At 41.6% G+C, this 22,077-nt stretch overlaps 1 protein-coding gene and 1 long non-coding RNA gene across 7 annotated transcripts; one reads left to right on the top strand and one right to left on the bottom strand.

Annotated features, from left to right (window-relative positions):
- Positions 1–892: 892 nt before the first annotated feature.
- On the top strand, positions 893–6,483 carry LOC110537339 (uncharacterized). 5 transcript variants are annotated; one of them, XR_002475604.3, is made up of 6 exons: positions 932–1,051; positions 3,715–3,804; positions 4,376–4,456; positions 4,684–4,772; positions 4,890–5,163; positions 5,349–6,483. It is a non-coding gene; the product is annotated as an uncharacterized LOC110537339 (long non-coding RNA). The 5 variants fall into 5 exon arrangements; XR_005034934.2 differs by lacking the exon at positions 4,890–5,163; XR_016484984.1 differs by lacking the exon at positions 3,715–3,804 and having other exon boundaries at positions 973–1,051.
- A 1,732-nt stretch (positions 6,484–8,215) lies between these two features.
- On the bottom strand, positions 8,216–21,265 carry LOC110537338 (transgelin). Of its 2 annotated transcripts, XM_021623291.3 has the most exons (5): positions 21,153–21,265; positions 9,499–9,686; positions 9,244–9,415; positions 8,920–9,022; positions 8,216–8,785 (listed from the first exon to the last, which is right to left on the bottom strand). In XM_021623291.3, the coding sequence occupies exons 2-5, from the start codon at positions 9,676–9,678 to the stop codon at positions 8,632–8,634; spliced, it is 609 nt and encodes a 202-aa protein (XP_021478966.1). In that variant the 5' UTR covers positions 9,679–9,686; positions 21,153–21,265; the 3' UTR covers positions 8,216–8,631. The 2 variants fall into 2 exon arrangements, with proteins under 2 accessions (XP_021478966.1, XP_090048273.1); XM_090192147.1 differs by lacking the exon at positions 9,499–9,686.
- Between the last annotated feature and the right edge of the window lie 812 nt (positions 21,266–22,077).

The following is a 22,077-nucleotide window of genomic DNA, read 5'->3' as shown; positions in this document are numbered from 1 at the left end:
TTTACAAAAAAACGGAGCTATTTGGCCCTGAACAGAGAGTACACAGTGGCAGAATACCTGACCACTGTGACTGATCCAAAATGAAGGAAATCTTTGACTACTGAGAAAGGCCACCGAAGGTAAATCAAATCAAATTGTATTTGTTACATGTGCCGAATACAACAGGTGTACTGTAGACCTTACCATGAAATGCTTACTTACAAGCCCTTAACCAACAATACAGTTCAATAAATAGAGTTAATAAAATATTAACAATAAATGTACATAACAATATCGATATATACAGCTATATACAGGGGGTACCGGTACCGAGTCAATGTTCGGGGGTACAGGTTAGTCAAGGTAATGTGTAAAGTGACTATGCATAGATAATAAACAGTGTGTAGCAGCAGTGTAAAAACAAAGTGGGGGGGGGGGGGGGGGCTTCCTAACCTCCTGCCAAATGTATGACCATATTAGAGACACATATTTCCCTCAGATTACAGACCCAGAAAGAATTTGAAAACAAATCCAATTTTGATAAACTTGCATATCTATTGTGTGAAATATCACCGTGTGCAATCACAGCAGAAAGATTTGTGACCTGTTGCCAAAAGAAAAGGGCAACCAGTGAAGAACAAACACCATTGTAAATACAACCTATATTTATCTTGATTTATCTTCCCTTTTGTACTTTTCCCCTTTCATACTACTATCTGCACATCATTACAACACTGTATAGAGACATAATATGAGATTTGAAATGTATTCATTATTTTGGAATTTTTGCAAGTGTAATGTTTACTGTAAATGTTTCATTGTTTATTTCACTTTTGTTTATTACCTATTTCACTTACTTTGGCAATGTAAACATATGTTTCCCATGCCAATAAAGCCCCTTAAATTGAATTGAGGGTGTGGAGTGGGAGGGAGGGCCGGAGTATGTGTGTGTGTGTGTGTGTGTGTGTGTGTGTGTGTGTGTGTGTGTGTTCTACAGTTATTGGCTGAGTCACGTGAGCGAGAAGAAAGAGAGCAGCAAGCACGCACGTTGACTACTTTTTACCAGTTGTAGGTAGGCTATTTACATTGTCATTATGGAGACACCTATTTCCTAAAACATTTATATTACACATATTAATACTCTAGAACTGATGCAGAGTTGGGGCGGCAGCGTAGCCTAGTGGTTAGAGCGTTGGACTAGTAACCGAAAGGTAACGGAGCTGACAAGGTACAACATCTGTCGTTCTGCCCCTGAACAAGGCAGTTAACCCACTGTTCCTAGGCCGTCATTGAAAATAAGAATTTGTTCTTAACTGACTTGTTAAGATAAAATAAAACATCAATAAATAATGTAGACAAAGCAGTGGAAATCGACTTTGAGCGCACCACCAGAGCACATTACATAAATCCGCTCATGGGGGTTTAAACTGCATTCTAATGTTGACCGCTTAAAGAAAACGGTATCAAGCTCGCGTCTAGGGCTTTCGAGTGGACATTTTTAATGGAAATTATGGAACTCCCTGGCGTGGTTATTTTTAAGTCCTCAATGACACTGGCATTAGGCTAAATGTGGAGTATTTTACATTTGTCTCGGTTGGTGATCAAGTAGCCTATTAATGTATATGTAGGCTACCATTTGATACAATAAATATGTTGAAATGATATCACTGGAGTCATAGCAAATCAATTTGTGCCACTTGCGTAGCCTACCGGGAGCTGGCAAACTAATTGAATAAATAGCCTATAACTTCAGTTTATTGTTGTTGTAGCCTTATTGCTTAAACAAGTTAAATCGACATCAATTGAATGCTCTGGCGAGTTTAATAAGGGCGCAATAGCTTGCAATAATTATTATTTTGAGGAAACTCGAATTTAGCTTCTAACGTCGTTACTATGATTTTCCTTCTTAATTGGCTCGATAACGTTATGGAAAAAGGCTTTATTGGATATATACGGCAACTCTTCTCTTGCTGTGACAAAAACAAATTGGGCTAGTTTTCAGGCCTTTTGGGCGGGTTTTGAATGGTCATTGGGCACATTTTATTTAGCTTGACCTGGCAACCCTGCTCTGCATTGTTACAACATTTGGGAGGCACATGGCGATGTGGTACAGAGCTAGATTTGTCCTCTACACGTTACTGGAGGCGTCCCACCCTTCATATGGAGCCTCCGACCACATTCTAGTCTACGCCTCCGCAATGGATTAGTTTACTGAGATGGGCGCAAATATACAGTACCAGTCAAAAGTTTGGACACACCTACTCATATTTAAGGTCGAGAGCCATGCGTCCCCAAAACACAACCCATCCAAGCCGCACTGCTACTTGACACAAGGGCTACTTAACCCGGAAGCCAGCCGTACCAATGTGTCGGAAGAAACACTGTGCACCTGGCGACCGTGTCAGCATGCACTGCGCCCGGGCGCCCGGCCCGCCACAGGAGTCGCTAGTGCGCGATGGGACAAGGACATCCCTACCTGCCAAACCCTCCCCTAACCCGGACGACGCTGGGTCAATTGTGTGCCGCCCCATGGGTCTCCCAGTCGCGGTCAGCTGCGACAGAGCCTGGACTCGAACCCAGAATCTCTAGTACTGCAAATAAAACAATCTCGGTCGATCAACAGCAAACAAATCGAATAATTGGGGTCTGCCCTAACACTTTTCAAAGCGCTGGTAGTGTGTTCAGATTTCGATCACCCGAAGCAAGCGCGGGTAAATACGTGCACAATCTCGGCATGTTTTTTAAATCTTGTGCGCATGCTTCAGGTGATATAAATCTGAACGCACTACCATCGTTTTGAAAAGTGAATGTAATTATACTTTCCTGTAAATATTCTCACATTACTACCACCAAAATGACCATCTGCACAGACAGACAACTGGTAAATACTGTTTTGCCACAGAAGCAGTATGTCCTGCCTCCTTTAATCCCTACATGACTGACAGCTGTATGTTCCAATTGTCATGATGTTGTAAATTATGTTTTTTTTGTCTGTTGGTTTGTCAGTTCTCTTGTATGGCCCCTGTATGGACACCTACATGTGATCTGTACTGGAGATAAACAACAACTAAAGTGTTTTATAAACTGGGTGGTTCGAACCCTGAATGCTGATTGGCTGACTGATATGACAAAACATGTATTTTTATTGCTCTAATTACGTTGGTAACCAGTTTATAATAGCAATAAGGCACCTTGGGGGTTTGTGGTATATGGTCAATATATCCTTGCTAAGGGCTGTATCCAGGCACTCCGTGATGCGTCGTGCATAAGAACAGCCCGTAGCCGTGGTATATTGGCTATATACCACATCCGCTTGGGTATTATTGCTTAAATACAATAAACATCCTGAAGAGAGAAGATTGTCGTGGACCTTCTCGCTTTAGCACCAGTTGATTTTGGCAGGCTTTTAAGACTGCTCCTAGAACATGACAACATAATATAGTGACTAGCTGGAATTCTCAGTGTATTTTACCGGACTAATTAGGCTGTCAATATTTCGGGACAGTGGATTTGAGTTGAATAGTCTGCTGTAGTTTGGGACCTGCTTCAAGTAATATCAGACAAGTTGTGGTCATGATCCAATATTTTCATAATATACTTTGAAATTAGCATTGCAGGAAGGAGTATTGGTGAAAATGTTTGTAGTCATCCTTATATAATGTGTCATGATTGAAATACAAACGTAATGCTTTTTCATCCATGTTGGCCTTATCTCCTACCATTAACTGCTTTCAGACCTCGTCATGCTGATCAGGGTGAAATTCAATGGTGAACGAAAATATGAGAAGATCATTGACCTGACACTTGAAAATCTTTTGATTGGAGGTATACTTTTAATTTGTGATTGGAAATAAATGTATTGTTTTCATACCAGTCGGTCTGATTACGCTTGCCATTACGATTGCAGTTCTATTTGTAGGTTGTTTTAATGTTTGTCACAGCTTTCCTGAAATTTGAGATCCCATTTACTAGTTTCAGAGGCAAATCTGTGTGATGGGTCTGGAACGGAAGTTGATTATATTATATATTATATTATGAGGAGGTGGTGACACGACCAGACCTTGGTGTTTTCAAGCTCACGCTGACCAATGATGCTAAAGGTATATGCTGGTTTTCAAGTCTTGGTTACTTGTGGCATCACTTTCAATATAACCATACATTTGACATGCCTGTATTGACATCTTTGTGTATTTGAGATGTCTCTGGCAGTACTGTGATGGGTGGTTCAGACCATGAGTCAGTTGATACGATCATATTGAGCGAGGATGGAAGCCCCTCACGAAAGCGTCAAAGATATGATGACGAAGCAAAACATTTACGTTTGTAATTCATTCTTCAATTCAAGTGGCATCAAATGGATTTTTCACTGCTGTTTTTTTTTTTTTACAACTAATAGAGAGCATACTGAAGAAAAAGCCTGGTGGAGAGGTTGTCATCAAGGAATACTCCAAAACTAACTGACTGCACCAGACTAAAGGTATCTGCTGAATGTTAAAAATGACTACTGTATTAGTGTCTCAGTCACATAATTAGTTAGGCTACTGCTGACCATCCACTGCTATTGGTAGAAGATTTTTCTTGTATCAAACTTGATGGGCATGATACTGATTAAAAAAATCACTCCTAATATTAAGCTGACTGGGGACCAATGCTGCTTGTGGAGATTCTGATTGCCGCCTAAACATAACATTATATTCTTGTCAGGACATCACCACCGCATGAGAGAAACATTTGCACAAGGCATCATCTCCTTGTTCCTATACCTGAAGGATTCCTACACGACAAATGGATATGTAAGTATACATTACAACTGATAAAGGGCATCTGCTTTTCATTCTTCTATCTGAGCAAATGGGACTTGATTATTAGTTTTTTCTTTCAAGATTAGTAACCATGTTAATTTTCTTAAGGAACATTACTACGACCCTAATAGTGGAGAAGGGTACCTCTCGTATAGAATCAAAACCATTCAGATGAATTTGGCTTCATCAGAGAAACGGCCCACTCAACTATACTCTGGAGGGCCAACTGCTTAGAGGGAGTCCAGTCCATCCACTTTGGCTACCCTGAGGGAAGACCAGTGCAGAGAGGCCATTTATCTTATGAAGCATTCTTCTGATGAAGAAACAGTCAAACAGAAGATGAAATTGACCTTTGAGTACAGGAAGATGACCTACGACCCGAGTAAATGCTCCACCATCCTAACCGAATTTCCACGCTTTCTTGATGTGAAGGGTTTGATGTGTTTAATGTCCAGATGCCAGTTCAAGTTGACCAGTAATAGTAGTTCAATGAATGTGTAGGCTGGGGATTTACTCAAACTCTGTTTTGGAGGTTAAAGTGGAATGTTTTTGTCTTATTTGTTTCAGATTGAACCTGATTTTGTGCTGCTGTTTGGAGAGGGAACATCATTCAAGTTTTTGGAGAGGTGGCCAACTACATTCAAGCAAAATATCATCCTTCTAAGCAAGACCCTAAGCAAAGCAGAATCTGCAGTTGATGAGGGAGCTGAGGGATGAGGGAGCTGACACGAATGCTGATGGTTACCGAAACACCACTTCATGATACATTATCCTCGTTGTATGCGCTACGAGGCAAAACATAATTTCTTTAAAAAGCAACTGAAGAGTTTTAAGAATTTCACTATGACCTTAGCCAAGAAACAACAAAATTACATAGCATATAATTGGGAAGCGTTCAGCCAGGGTAGACTAGCTATAGGTCCAGGATGGACTAGCTATATGTCCAGGGTAGACTAGCTATAGGTCCAGGAAAGATGTCAAGGCTCAATCACCTGAAAGAAGGCCATGAGATTGCTACCAAGTTGAATGTCTCAGTGCACACACACACGTTTTGTCAGTTAAATGGGTAAAGCACCATGGTACAGAATATCCTCTTGATTTGGCCATATGTGGTGAAGTAGTCATTGAAGTGCCAGTATTGTACAAAATTAAGGCTATTGTTCTGAAAGAGGAACATTTTTTTTTTGGTTAGGTCAGCTCTTGAAATCTTATGTTTTGTTGATCATTTGCATGCATTTGAAGTTGTTTTGAAGCCAAGTCCACCATGCAAGGTATTTCATGTAAATGACATCATGTACCACAAACCTTTTGATTTGTCAAATGGAGCAAGGGATTTTTTTGACTACATTGCCCCCACCTGTCACTTGATAACAGTTTAAGCCAGGGCTGATACTTATGGTTAGGTTGTGAAAAACATATTTGTTTTTAATGTAAATGTCAGCATTTTCCAACAAACCTATTGATTTGCTCATGTCATATGGAGCAAGGGATTCTTTTGACTAGATTCTACTCTCACTTGATAACAGTTTAAGCCAGGGCTGGGACTTATGGTTTGGTCATAATGAACATATTTGAATCTTGAAACAGCTTTGATTGAGTTTATTGTGAAATTCCTAGTGCCTTTATAAAATCTAATTTCCCATTACATGGGGGAAGAGTAAATACATTAACACTGAATAAAGTAAACACATTTTTACTCTAATACTCAAATAGTGTCACTACAACACTTAAAGTGTTGAATACCTCAGTGTTCATTTTGATCAACACCGGCCAGTGTAGTGCAGTGTTAACTTTTTGCACTCCTCTGTGTTAAAACACTAGAAATGTAACACTTTGATCAGTGTACTTTTTACTCTGTGTAGAGTGGGACCATATATACTCGCTGACAGTGTTACATTTAACACTTAAAGTGTTGATTTAACACTTTCAAATTTACTGTGTAGGTAGACACCAACACCATAATAGGGAGGAGACGACTGGTTCATAAATGTGACCTGAACAACATTTGAAAACCATACCCCTTCAATACAATGGTTTAAAATACATGGGGGGTTCATAGGTGCTCTGCTGTGATAGGCTAAAATAAATGTTGTTTAGTGATCACCAGAGAGGAGAAAGGAAGGAGGGAAGGCAGGAACGAAGATATGAGATGTAGAGGAGCTGACACTGACTGCTTTGCTTTCTGTTGTTTCCTGTTTCCCTGGTGACCAAGCCATATCTGATGATGTCATGGCTGCGAGGGTGTGTGAGAGACACTGATATCGTAACTACTGTCCTTTTACTAGGTCATAATATAAGCTTCCTACACCCCACCCAGACCCCTCCCTCTTCAAGTATAGACTTAACATACACTTCCCACCTTTTTAAAATCCTAACTCCTCCTTACAGCTGTACAGGACCCCACCTCCATCCCACCTCTCCTAATATCTTCCCAGGACCCCACCATAGTGCCCTCCGTATGAACTGTGAGGCAGGAGCGTGAAGCCAGTGTAAATGTTGCTGACTTGACAGAGCCAGGAGAAGCCAAACAGTCTTCAGAACTTTGCCGCAGTCAGAGAGAGCATCAGGACATGTTTCCGTTTTTCAGGAATACACTATTTTCAAACTAGCTTGTTTACCATTAAAAACAAATGTGGGGAGTCCATTCAGGTGTCTTTTTACCCCTGCTCCGTTAGTTCACAAACATTACATTCAACCACAGCTAGAGGGAAATCAGTCAGACCGTTATGCCTCGTGTTCCTATGGTAAACATGTCAAAACATGTTAGTGTATATTTTGGCTGAAAACAAGGTGTTTACGAGGGCATAGTGTCATTCTATTCAGGGGTTACATGGTTTTAGTGGGTAGGCGGTCATTGTAAATAAGAACGTTCTTGACTGACTTGCCTAGTTAAAGGTGAAATAAAATAAAAATCCTTTATTGTATTGTGATTAATGGATTATTAGTTTAGTCAGACAGCTCCCCCATTTTTAGCTGCAAGTTGATCCAGTTACGGTTTGTGGGTCTCCAGCCATGTCAGAGTTGATGACTCCCTTGTTTAGCTGGTCAGAGTAGGTGAGACCATTCCCCTCACTTGAGTTACTGTCTGTATGCCATCTAAGAATGAAAAGTGATACCTCTCCCTGGTGTGAGCAGTCCTATTCAGGTAATGTTCTGATTCCAGACACTGTAACCCAGTGGTGAGAGCACTATCACACTCCTACATCTCACCTTAGAAGTCTCCTCATAGTTATTGCCCCCTCCCCCCCAGCCAGTTACTGCCTAAGCTCATATTGAGCAGTTCAGTGGGCACTCAAGCTGAACAAACCGTTGGCAGGCGAGAGAGGTGTCACACCTCCACTGGATCCCTCGGGAGGTTTCTTGTTCTGTCCCTGCCTGTTAAACTAACCTTATACTGGCACTCAATATCAATAAGACATTAAACGCAGAAAATGTTAAAATTAAACTGAACTTTATTTCATAATCAAAATATACAAAAATACTGAGCTCTGGAAAGGACATCTTACTGCATCTTTCCCATTATCGCAGCATATTCTAGCAACATCTTTTCCCAACGTATTACCAAACGGAGTGTAGTTTAAGCAGTATCTAAATGGACCGTTTCCCATTGCTATGTCACCATGTCCATTGTTCAAATTTTTAACAAAACATGATTGTACAGACTTTGGTCACCATGTTTCGTTATGATTGTGTGCATCTGTGCAGTGAGTAGGAGTTCTTTGGTCCAGTTCGGTCTTGGAAGTTCAGGTCGCTCCTGTTTGTTCAAGTTAAGACATAGCGTTTCAGTCTTAAGTGATTGGCTGAGAAAGGGAGCGTACTCAGGTGTAGGGTGACTGAGCATTGTCATGTTTTAGGGGTTGTTGTTCAGGATCTGCCTAGGTCGCCCGTATCCAGTCATGCCAGCCTGAGATGCCCCCTTGTTGGTGCCCATCTGCAGGCCAATGACACTCCTTCCCTCATTCAGCTGGTCCTCTGAGAACTCGCGTTTGTTCTCCACTGACTTCCTGCACAGACAAAGTCATGTCCATTTTTTTAATCAAAATGTTATCCTTTACCTAAATGGGAGTATGCAGAGAACTACGAGCTCCGTAACGACAGTACTGTTTCTACAGAGAAAAGGACAGAGGCGCCAACTTACTTATGGAACCAGTTGGGGTCGCCGCGGTAAGTCCCATCGTCCCTGGTGACAGCCAGACTTCCCAGGGTCATCAGGGTCCTCTGGACAGCAGCCAGGTCTTTCCCTACAGACAATTAATACACAGTACTGCACATCAGATATGTTTAATAAGTTCAGCTACTGTATAGCAGAACAGTGAATGTAGCCATCATGACTAGACAGGGTGACTAAGCAACAATAATTTTTAAAAACATATCCATCTGTATAGCATGCTAGTTGAGCCGAGAAGAGAAGTGATGTGTATGACGTGTGTGTGCACAGCTGATCGCAGCTGGCTGGACGTACCCTCCCAGAGGTCAACTGTCTGGAACATGTCAGTCTTGGTGATGCCATACTTCTCAGCCGCATTGAGGAATTGTGAGATCTGCTCCATCTGTTTGAAGGCCATGCCTGAGCTCTGGATCTTCCTGATGGGCTTGTTCCCACTGGACAAGCTGTTGATCAGTTCACACAGCACCTGAAGAGAGCGAGAGGTGTGAGAAATGTACTACCTGTTCAAGACTGTCTTAGATTTTGTCTCCCAGTCACACAGGCACTCACACATCCGTCCTTGAGCCAGTTCTGCCAGCCGGTCTTGCCTGCCTCAGGTTGGCCCACTCCAGCGCCACACTGGGCAATGATCCACTCAGTCAACCTCTCTTCCAGATCCTGGTCATACTTTTTATCAATTTTACTCTGTACCTCACGGCTCAGACCGTAGGAGGGACCTTTGTTTGCCATTGCTGTTCCTACAGGGAGAGTGATATCGTTTCAGATAAGGCAAGCAAACATTGGTTTGTTCTGTTGCATATTGTATTGACATTTAAAGTTACATAGAAGCTAACCAAAGTATAGAAAACAGTGAAAGATCTGGCTTAACCCTTAAGGCTTTAAAAACAAATATTAAAAAACAATTCAAAAGGCATCATATTTATTTTATCCATAACTACATTGGCAGCTTAAAACTGTGGCTCACCTAGGTTAAAAGACATCCTACTGACAAATATTTGGGCACACCTATTTAAAATGGCAGGCGACCTAATTACCAGGGTTAAAAATCAGCTGTCAATTAGCCACATAATTAGAGTTTGGCTAAGAGAAACAATTAAAACACAGGTGTGGTCATTAGTCCAAGAGTTTCTAATGGACAAATTCAGGTAGGTCCCGCCCAGTTTAGTTCAATTTGCTTCTGTTTAAGAAACGTTTAGCAACATAATTGACATAATGAATACACCCCACATAAACACAATTTACTGTAGAGGTTTGAGATGATGTATAAGTAAACTTAGAACCGTTGGGCGGTGTTTACTCAGGCAGCTCAATTCTGATCTTTTCTTTTTTGTAATTGGGTTAGGCAGATCACATCCAACTTTTAAGGTGAATTCACCGCCACCTGCTATACTGGAGTGTGAGGCCAGTCATAGCCTACGTACATGAAATTCTCTTCATTTCTCCTGTTCGTTTAAGTAAGTAAAATAGAACACTAGACACCACTTCCCTCCCCCCACTACACCACCCCAGCCAGCTTCTCTAACCCTTTTACACAATCTCTCCCTATCTTCATCATACAGCTCACAAAATATCAAGACATGCTCCACCGTTTCCTCCGCTAAACACTCATCACACAGACCTGTTTCATGCCTCACTATCAACCACAATGTGGATTCTGATATTTCTTCCACTAATTGGTCTTTTGACCAATCAGATCAGCTCTAATCTGATTTGAAATGATTTGATGTGATTGGTCAAAAGACCAGTTAGGCTGCATTTACACAGGCAGGCTCAAATCAGATCAGCTCTGAAAAATATCTGATGTGATTGGTCAAAATTGGGCTGCCTGTGTAAATGCAGCCTTAGTGGAAAAAATATCAGAATTGGGCTGATTGAATTAATAAATAGACAAAACACAAACAAATCTATACTTTGAGTTAATATGATAAACCAGAATGTCTGTAGGTGAGGAGCCTCTTCCTCACATAGAAAATTCCATGAATACTGTGATAGATTGTCTATATGTGTAACAGCGGCAGCTTAACTCTTTCGCGTTTTGTCTTGGCTCAACAGACCCACTTAATAGACGGAACAGTGCTCACATTCATGTCCCTGGCCTGTCCAAGCCCTCCAAACTGGCAATGCGTCAACACAAGTACAGTAGGTCCGCAAATGTGACTGCAGTCCTATGATATAGATCTGAACTCTGATCTGATCTTGAGTTCGGGGTTCAGAACTTATAACAGAGAGCCTAAATGCATCCCAACTTGAAGAATACTATGCCAGGGGGCAGTGGTGTAAAGTACTTAAATATAAATACTTTAAGTACTACTTAAGTCGTTTTTTGCGGTATCTGTACTTTACTATTTATATTTTTGCCAACCTTTCCTTCACTACATGTCTGGGATAGGGTTTGGCCTGGGGTAGGCTGTCATTGTAAAAAATGATTTGTTCTTAACTGACTTGCCTAGTTAAATAATGGTTAAATAAAGAAAACAATGTACTTTTTACTCCATACATTTTCCCTGACACCCAAAAGAACTCGTTACATTTTGACAGGAAAATGGTCCAATTCACACACTTATCAAGAGAACATCACTGGTCATTGCTACTGGCTCTGATCTGGCAGACTCACTAAACACAAATGCTTTGTTTGTAAATTATGTCTGAGTGTTGGAGTGTGCCCCTGGCTATCCGTTAAACTGTTTGGTTTGCATAATATGAGACATTTGAAATGATTTATACTTTTACTTTTGTACTTATGTATATTTAAAACCAAATACTTTTAGACTTTTACTCAAGTAGTATATTACTGGGTGACATTCACTTTTACTTGAGTCATTTTATATTAAGGTATCTTTACTTTTGCTCAAGCATGACAATTTAGTATTTTTTCCACCACTGCCAGGGGGGCACATGTAGATCAGAGCATGCAAATGGCCAAATGGACCACCAGATGGAGACTTCAAATTTAGACCCAATTCTTGCACAGTATAATCAAAAAGTCTCAACACCTGTGCTGCGATCTTGAACCATAACTATCACAGAACCTCTCAGAGCTGGGGGTCAAATGTTGATGTAATCTCTCTGTGAGCCTGCTGCTCTCATTGACATTCTAGCTGCTTCCTGTCCTCCTCCACAGCCACACTCTGCTGTCTACATCCTGTTTGGCATAGTCCTCCCAGCTGGCTCTCCTCTGTCACGTCCTTCCTTTCTCACTGAGGTAGCTGTTAGAGTAAACTTTCACAGACCTGCTCACACTCTTCTGTATATTAGAGCCCATCAAAGTCCCCTGCAAGTGGAAAACCATATGGCCCAATGTATAATATGCAATGTAAGTAAATGCACAGGGAATTATGCTAGCTAGATGAGATTGTTGGAACAAATGTATACATCCAAAATTACCTTATGATCTTACTGTATGAGTCAAAGTCTGGCATAGTGAATATTTCCCCCTAACAGGACATTGCTCAGAAGCCACTCAACATGTACCGCACTGACTGTTTATTTGAGCAATATGAGATGGAAGGAAGTTCCATGCAATAAGGGCTCTATATAATACTGTAAGTTTTCTTGAATTTGTTCTTGATTTGGGGACTGTGAAAGACCCCTGGTGGCATGTCCGGCGGGACAAGTGTGTGTGTCAGAGCTGTGTGTAAGTTGACTATGCAAACAATTTGGGATTTTCAACACAGGGTTTCTTATAAAAAAGTAGAAGTGATGCAGTCAGTCTCTCCTCAACTCTTAGCCAAGAGAGACTGGCATGCAAAGTATTTATGTCAGCCCTCTGATTACAATTAAGAGCAAAACGTGCCGCTCTGTTCTGGGCCCGTTGCGGCTTAACTCTTTCCTTGCAGCACTGGACCACAAGACTGGACAACAATCAAGATTAGACAAAACTAGAGCTTGGACCTACTTTTTTTATATTTTCAGTGGTATTGTTAACAAACACGCCCCCACAAAGAAAATTAGAATTAAAAACAGGTTCAGCCCCTGGTTCGACCATGATCTTGCAGTTACACTCCACCTCAGGAATTGCATTTGACGAAAGGCTCGGCACACGGATACTCAGGTTGACTGGCTATTGTTCAGGTAAATGAGAAATAAGTGCACTCAGGCTATCCAGAAGGCCAAAGTTAGTTAATTTAAGGAGCAGTTCTCTCTCTGTGGGTCTAACTGCAAGACATTCTGGAAAACGGTTAAAGACCAGGAGAATAAACCTTCTTCCTCACAGCTGCCCATGTCTCTTAATGTTTAGGATGTGGTTGTTACTGACAAGAAGCACATGGCTGAGCTCTTTAATCACCACTTCATTAAGTCAGGATTCCTATTTGACTCAGCCATGCCTCCCTGCCCGTCCAACATTTCCTCATCTCCCACCCCTTCTAATGTGACTATCCCCGATGCTTCTCCCTCTTTTTCTCCAGCCCCGCTGCAAAGTTTCTCCCTGCAGGCAGTCACTGAGTTGCGAAAGGAGCTCCTTAAACCTGACCCCAAAAAACTCTGGGTGAGATGGTTTAGACCCTTTCTACTTTAAGGTTGCTGCCCCTAACATTGCCAAGCCTGTCTTTCCTTTCTGGGGAGGTTCCCATTGCTTGGAAGGCAGCCACAGTTCATCCTTTATTTAAAGGGGGAGATCAAGCTGATCCTAACTGCTATAGGCCTATTTCTATTTTGCCCTGTTTATCAAAAGTGTTGGAAAAACCTGTCAATAATCAACTGTCTGGCTTTCTTGATCTCTATAGTATTCTCTCGGGTATGCAATCTGGTTTCCGCTCAGGTTATGAATGTGTCACTGCAACCTTAAAGGTCACCATTGCAACCTTAAAGGTCACCAATGATGTCACCATTGCCCTTGATTCTAAGCAATATTGTGCTGCTATTTTTATTTACTTCGCCAAAGCTTTTGATACGGTAGACCATTCCATTCTTGTGGGTCGGCTAAGGAGTATTGGTGTCTCTAAGAGGTCTTTGGGCTGGTTTTCTAACTACCTCTCTCAAAGAGTGCAGTGTATAAAGTCAGAACATCTGCTGTCTCAGCCACTGCCTGTCACCAAGGGAGTACCCCAAGTCTCAATCCCCACGCTCTTCTCAATTTACATCAACAACATAGCTCAGGCAGTAGGAAGCTCTCTCATCCATTTATATGCAGATGATACACTCTTATACTCAGCTGGCCCCTCCTCAGATTTTGTGTTAAATGCTCTACAACAAAGCTTTCTTAGTGTCCAACAAGCTTTCTCTACTCTTAACCTTGTTCTGAACACCTCCAAAACAAAGGTAATGTGGTTTGGTAAGATGAATGTCCTTCATCCCACAGGTGTGATTACTACCTCTGAGGGTTTAGAGCTTGAGGTAGTCACCTCATACAAGTACTTGGGAGTATGGCCATACGGTGCACTGTCCTTCTCTCAGCACGTATCAAAGCTGCAGGCTAAAGTTAAATCTCAACTTGGTTTTCTCTATCGTAATCGCTCCTCTTTCACCCCAGCTGCCAAACTAACCCTGATTCAGATGACCATCTTACCCAAGCTAGATTACGGAGACATCATTTATAGATTGGCAGGTAAGGGTGCTCTCGAGCGGCTAGATGTTCTTTACCATTCAGCCATCAGATTTGCCACCAATGCTACTTATAGGACACATCACTGCACTCTATACTCCTCTGTAAACTGGTCATCTCTGTACACTCGTTGCAAGACCCACTGGTTGATGCTTATTTATAAAACCCTCTTAGGCCTCACTCCCCCCTCTCTGAGATATCTACTGCAGCCCTTATTCTCCACATACAACAGTCACATTCTGTTAAAGGTCCCCAAAGTACACATGTCCCTGGGTCGCTCCTCTTTTCAGTTCACTGCAGCTAGTGACAGGAACGAGCTGCAAAAAACACTCAAACTGGACAGTTTTATCTCCATCTCTTCATTCAAAGACTCAACCATGAACACTCTTACTGACGGTTGTGGCTGCTTTGTGTGATGTATTGTTGTCTCTACCTTCTTGCCCTTTGTGCTGTTGTCTGTGCCCAATAATGTTTGTACACTTTTGTGCTGCTACCATGTTGTGTGCTACCATGTTGTTGTTATGTTGCTACCATGCTGTGTTGTCATATGTTGCTGCCTTGCTATGTTGTTGTCTTAGGTCTCTCTTTATGTAGTGTTGTTTCTCTTATTGTGATGTGTGTTTTGTCCTATATTTACATTGTATTTATTTATTATTATCATAGCCCCCTGTCCCCTCAGGAGGCCTTTTGCCTTTTGGTAGGCCATCACTGTAAATAAGAATTTGTTCTTAACTGACTTGCCTAGTTAAATAAAGATAAACATAAAAAGAAAAAAAAGCCATTGAATGTCATTGAGAAACTAGAAAGGTCTCAATGTATTTTTTCACAAACATCCTTTCTGAATCGAGAAGTAATCCAAGAAGTAATAATGATCGAGTTTTTCAAAAGTCTCGTGTCGGATTACAATCATTTAGCTGGTAACGTTACGTAACTGATTACATTTAAAAAGTCATCAGATTACATGTAATCAGTTACTTCCCAACCTTGCGAGTGCGACACACACACACAAACAGATAGATTGTGTCTAGAATAGAATCCAAGATGGAGATTCAGATTTGGCATGCTTGCATAGTATTTTTGTGATCCATTGTGTTATAATTCTGTTTTGGCCCATCAATTCTTTCTCAGAGGGTTTTTGTCAATGTTTCTCAATATGCATGGTTGCGTGCACTGCTATGTTTGTGTCAGTTGTTAGCACTTGTTTATGTTGTTCAGCTCTAACACGGAGAAAGCTTTACTTCCTAAACCTAATACATCAACTATCATCCAGTAGTTAATGACTCCTAGACCAGAGCTATTAGAGCTACTGTAATACATCATAGTTCCATGTCAGTATCTTTCCTCACCCACAGCAGAGCAGACTACGGTTCTTACTACATATGTTATATGGAATGTGGCGGAGGGACCTGTTGTTCTCTATCTACCAGCCAAGTTATTGTAGGGGAGAGTGGGGTAAGTTGAGCCAAAGAGGTAAGTTGAGCCACCCGTGTTTCTAGGAAATCAAACACAAAATTAATAATTTGACCAAATATTTAGGAAGAGGTCATCATTTCATGGAGTCTGTGAACTAAGAAACCACATGGAAAAAGCAAGTTAAGTCCAAAAAAACTGATTTTCAAGTCAAATGAATTTATTATGCTAAAAGGTTTCATGATGCTTGTATCTAAACCAAAGTAGATCATTTTAAGATTGTTCAATATATCAGTTGGGGTCTCTATAAGCTTCAATATGAGGTACTAAACCTAGAATTAATGTGCATCCTTATAGCTGTATATGTTAATATAGTCAAAATGTTTGCCTTGGGATAAGTTGAGACAATGGCAGTGGGGTAAGTTGAGCAATGGTTGAGCCAATGGCAATTTGATCAAATGTAAGTGTTTTCTTCCCAGTTGCAATGCAAGGCATTATCGCTGTGATATGAGGTAACAACAGGGCCTAGCCTTTTAACCTTTTAATGGCATCAGACCGAGGCTTTGCATCTGTCCTCATGCTCCTAGACCTTAGTGCTGCTTTTGATACCATCGATCACCACATTCTTTTGGAGAGATTGGAAACCCAAATTGGTCTACACGGACAAGTTCTCGCCTGGTTTAGATATTAACTGTCGGAAAGATATCAGTTTGTCTCTGTGAATGGTTTGTCCTCTGACAAATCAACTATACATTTCGGTGTTCCTCAAGGTTCCGTTTTAGGACCACTATTGTTTTCACTATATATTTTACCTCTTGGGGATGTCATTCGAAAACATAATGTTAACTTTCACTGCTATGCGGATGACACACAGCTGTACATTTCAATGAAACATGGTGAAGCCCCAAAATTGCCCTCGCTAGAAGTCTGTGTTTCAGACATAAGGAAGTGGATGGCGGCAAACTTTCTACTTTTAAACTCGGACAAAACAAAGATGCTTGTTCTAGGTCCCAAGAAATAAAGAGATCTTCTGTTGAATCTGACAATTAATCTTAATGGTTGTACAGTCGTCTCAAATAAAACTGTGAAGGACCTCGGCGTTACTCTGGACCCCGATCTCTCTTTTGACGAACATATCAAGACTGTTTCAAGGACAGCTTTTTTCCATCTACGTAACGTTGCAAAAATCTGAAACTTTTTGTCCGAAAATAATGTACCTTGTCAGCTCGGGGATATGAACTTGCAACCTTTCGGTTACTAGTCCAACACTCTAACCACTAGGCTACCCTGGCTTACTGGTGCTCTTTCATGCCGTCCCTAGGAGGGGGTGTCACTTGAGTGGGTTGAGTCACTGATGTGATCTTCCTGTCGGGGTTGGCGCCCCCCCTTGGCTTGTGCTGTGGCGAGATATCTTTGTGGGCTATACTCGGCCTTGTTTCAGGATGGTCAGTTGGTGGTTGAATATATCCCTCTAGTGGTGTGGGGGCTGTGCTTTGGCAAAGTGGGTGGGGTTATATCCTTCCTGTTTGGCCCTGTCTGGGGGTATCATCGGATGGGGCCACAGTGTCTCCTGACCCCTCCTGTCTCAGCCTCCAGTATTTATGCTGCAGTAGTTTATGTGTCGGGGGGCTAGGGTCAGTTTGTTATATCTGGAGTACTTCTCCTGTCTTATCCGGTGTCCTGTGTGAATTTAAGTATGCTCTCTCTAATTCTCTTTCTGTCTTTCTTTCTCTCTCTCGGAGGACCTGAGCCCTAGGACCATGCCTCAGGACTACCTGGCATGATGACTCCTTGCTGTCCCCAGTCCACCTGGCTGTGCTGCTGCTCCAGTTTCAACTGTTCTGCCTGCGGCTATGGAATCCTGACCTGTTCACCGGACGTGCTACCTGTCCCAGACTTGCTGTTTTCAACTCTCTAGAGACAGCAGGAGTGGTACAGATACTCTTAATGATCGGCTATGAAAAGCCAACTGACATTTACTCCTGAGGTGCTGACTTGCTGCACCCTCGACAACTACTGTGATTATTATTATTTGACCATGCTGGTCATTTATGAACATTTGAACATCTTGGCCATGTTCTGTTATGATCTCCACCCGGCACAGCCAGAAGAGGACTGGCCACCCCTCATAGCCTGGTTCCTCTCGGTTTCTTCCTAGGTTGTCCTTTCTAGGGAGTTTTTCCTAGCCACCGTGCTTCTACACCTGCATTGCTTGCTGTTTGGGGTTTTAGGCTGGGTTTCTGTACAGCACTTTGAAATATCAGCTGATGTACGAAGGGCTATGTAAATTAATTTGATTTGATTTGATTTAGCCTATTTGAAAAGTGTTTTAAAAAGTACAAAGTGTTTGTTAGGTGTTAAGCCTGTGTTAAAATATGCTTAAAATGATAAACAGACAAAAAAGCGATTGGGATTGAGTTGAATTGTCTTTGGGAAATAAAGATATACATGGTTTTAAAAAGGTAGCGATAATATTTAATTCAGTACAGAAATTTGTAAGCGGCATAACTTACCCTGTCCTGCAGTTCAACTTACCCCATACCGGTCGGTGTAAGTTGTGCCAAGTGACCCGTTTTTTGGGGACAAACTATGTTTTCAAAATTGTAATGTTTACATGAATTCTCATTATTTCCAGGGCTACACAACATCCTGAAATATATGTAGATATCTTGGTTAGAAAAAAATACTATATTTCCCTTGAAGGCGTGATGCTGAATGTAAAAAAATGGCTCAGCTTACCCCCCCCTCTCCTCTATGTCACAACCAGAAACAGTTTGTAACAACAACCCTTGTAAATACCATCATAAATACCAGATTTTGCTCTAACCAATCTGAAGGGCTGTTTTATAATCTGAGGATCTGCCTCCAAGCACTGTGTTAGCATGCCCAGAGAGAATCCCCCCCTCAGTACAGAGCACATCACTGGCTGGATCAGGCCTTATCTGAACATGATTGGGTATATGAGGACTGTTATGGGTCAGCAAGGGACAGGGGCCATAAGATCACTACGTATATTACACTAACCTTTCCCAACCTCACTCTAGCCTTATATCAAGTGTCTAACAGGCTCGATAACCTGTGAAAAAACTTAGGTTAAACCTGTCTGTGTGCTGCGTCACAGAACCTGAATACATCCACGTGTGATTGAGAGTTTATAGATCTGTTTACTGCCCTTTTCCCCAGGAATGGAACAGAGGAAGGAGAGGAGGGGGGATAAGCATAGTCTACTATTGTTTTTAAATGTTTTATTAAGCTTGTATTTATTCAGGGGAACCCACTGAGACCAGGGTCTCATTTACAATGGTGTGCTGAGGAATACAAATAAAATAAACTGCAAGTTCCAGAATCAACACTTCAGCTTCAAATACAATTATTTTTATTCAATCCGAACAGTTGCAATTCTCCTTAAATTTCATTCAACATTAAAGTCCTAAACTGCCCTAGGGGCAGTTAACCATCCCTTGGTATGTCATATTTTTGTATTTCAACAGTGAAGTGAGGAAGGTCGGAAGCTTGTGTAGTAGAGCTTTGTAAACAAAAAGGGAGTAGTGAAGGGATCTACGGGACATCAACGAGGACCAGCCAACTGTTTGATACAGGAGGCAGTGATGCGTATTAAAACTGTCACCTGTGATAAAGCAAAGGGCGCTTTGGTAGACAATATCCAAAGGTTTAAGAGTAGTGGCTGCTGCATTCCGATAAATGATGTCACCATAGTCAAGAACTGGTAGGAAAGTTGACTGTACAATCTGCTTCCTGCTGTTTAGGAAGAGGCATTATCTATTTCTATAAAATAAGCCTACTTTAATCTCAGTTTCTTAGCTAGCACATCTGTTTTTACATGTCAAATGATTGTCAATCCAAAAACCCTGATATGTATAGGAGTGAACCTGCTTGATGTGCATGGAGGGGAAGGAGTGGGGCAGGATAGACCTGTTGGCTCCCGACAGCTGCTCTTCTGAGGATCAGGCCTGCTGCTACAGGTCCAGACCAGATCTCCCTTAATCAGCCTGTGAAGTCATCTTGACTTCCTATTACCCAATGTGCTCTGTGCCCTCACTAATACATTACTCATTTTCTACTGTTACAGATTACATTATTACAGAGATGTGAAACAGCGTGTGATAGCTACTGGGGTTACTTCACAAAATATCCATCATGCAGTGTTCCGAAAGCAAATGGTCCATGTAAATGTAACGTCACAGTTATCAGGCCGTCCGCTGAAACATCCTCTGTTATATTGACCCCTGGACATACCAGCATAGGTCACATAATCCCTCACATCTACACAGTTTGACACCATAGCTGCACTGAAGACTGATACCAGAGGATGGACAGGGAATGAGGAGGCACCATGCATTACAAAACACTCTCTGACCGCACGTTGAGATACCTCTATCTCCATCTCAAAGACACAGCACATACATCATGATGAAAGAAAGTACCCCTATATTACTTAATGAATTTGTCTTGCATGGAGCTAGCAGTTTTAAACAGGGGTGTAGCCAGTTTTTGTGTGAGAGATCGCTGAGAGCAGGACTTGATAAGAAGCAGGATCTGATAGTGAACAGGATCCATCTGATAGAGCCTCTCTGGGCAGAGTGAAGAGAGAACGGAGCCTTACAGAGAGACTTTTAGGAAAACCTAAAAGCCACAGCGTCATTCATTGTTAACATTTTATGAAATTAATAAATTAGTTAGACGCCATGCAGTGACTGAGTGTGAGAGGGCAGGTGTGTGTGTGTTTAGTGTGTGTGTGTTTGTGTGTGTGTGTGTAATTAAGAGACTGAATATAAAATAGGTCAGGTTATCCCCCATGTCAATTTGTCTACACCCTTTTCGCCCTCACTCTCATCCATGTTATCCTAACAGAGACTTTTCAAAAGAATAGAACACTGTCAGTAGCAACTTTCCAGGCATGCCAGAGAAACTACTAGACACCATTTTGACACTGTCTGACACACCAGGGCACAGTTTTTCAGAAAGTATCTATTCAGATCGATTATTGGATAGGATTAAGTGTAAATAAATAAATAGAATGAGAGTCCCCATTCAAGTCAATGATTTGTCCATTATATTAATTATATTTCTATACGTTTCATCCTAAACGATGGTCGAATTCCAGATAGATAACTTTTGAAAAACTTGGCACTGGAAATTTAACCGTATGAATAACAGGTAGAGCCTGATAGTAACAAAGTGCACTCCAACAGAGATAAAGGTGTTAAGAAGTAGCCAGGCATGTACTTACAGTGTTTAGTTGGGAGCAGCTGTAGTTGTTGAGATGAGTTCAGGTGGCTTCGGACCTGTGTTTCTGTGAGGTGGTGTGAAAGAGTTCCTCTCTTCCCCTTTACAACAGAGTACAGAGTCTGCTCTCAGGGAGTGCCAGCTTAAAAAGAACAAACACGCTCTCTGAAATTACTTCACCACAAGAGAAAAAGCAAGTGAGAGAGAGAGGGGAGGAGAGGAAAGGAAAGAAGGGGAGGGAGGAAACCACAGCCTTAAAAGGATATGGGCTTTTTTCCTCTCGATTTTTCTAGAGCTTCTAGTCTTCTTATTTCATTCTATGACACACCCTTTTTTTCTTTCTCTCTTTATCCCCCTGTTAGTGTACCTCCTTATTTGGGAGCAGGACAGAGAGAATGAGGAACCACTGCCAAAGGGCTTGGTTTGGTCAGCTATAGGAATTCTCCAAATATCTTCCTCTACCACTTTGTCTAGAGAACATAAGGAGGGACCCACAGAGCGCAGACGTCAATTCAACGTCTATTTCATGTTGGTTCAATGTAATTTCACTGAAATTACGTGGAAAGAACGTTGATTCAACCAGTGCGTGCTCTGTGGGGAGGGAGAGAGGGAGGGCGAAAGTAGAGAGTACGATGGTTTAAGGGGACCAGGGGGAGGGAGATGCTTTCAGTAATTAGAGAGGATAAGGAAGGAGGCACTGCCATAGGGAAGTTGAATTTATTGCCTCTATATTAATTGTCTGTTGTTTGTTATTTATTACGTTGTTTGTTTTACAAACATAAAAATAAAATGTCTGGGAGCCATGAAATCACTTTTGTTCCATGAGATAAGTACAGTAAGATAAGTATGTGAGGGCATGAGTGAATGAGAGGAAGTAGAATGCAAGTGCGTCAGCCAAAGTGCAAGTAATGCTGATTTGTTTTGCTTTG

The sequence above is a fragment of the Oncorhynchus mykiss genome, chromosome 12, assembly GCF_057628025.1.
Source record: "Oncorhynchus mykiss isolate SJ-2025 chromosome 12, ASM5762802v1, whole genome shotgun sequence".
NCBI classification, from domain to species: Eukaryota; Metazoa; Chordata; class Actinopteri; order Salmoniformes; family Salmonidae; genus Oncorhynchus; species Oncorhynchus mykiss.
The sequence above is the reverse complement of the archived record's forward strand: the minus strand, read 5'-3'. Positions and strand labels throughout refer to the sequence as shown.

Excerpts from the sequence above, each read along its gene's own strand:
- LOC110537338 (XM_021623291.3), bottom strand. The coding sequence starts at position 9,678 with ATGGCAAACAAAGGTCCCTCCTACGGTCTGAGCCGTGAGGTACAGAGT. Across the intron at positions 9,416-9,498 it reads ACTGGCTCAAGGACGGATGT|GTGCTGTGTGAACTGATCAA; the intron begins GTGAGTGCCTGT and ends CGCTCTCTTCAG. Across the intron at positions 9,023-9,243 it reads GACAGTTGACCTCTGGGAGG|GGAAAGACCTGGCTGCTGTC; the intron begins GTACGTCCAGCC and ends AATTGTCTGTAG.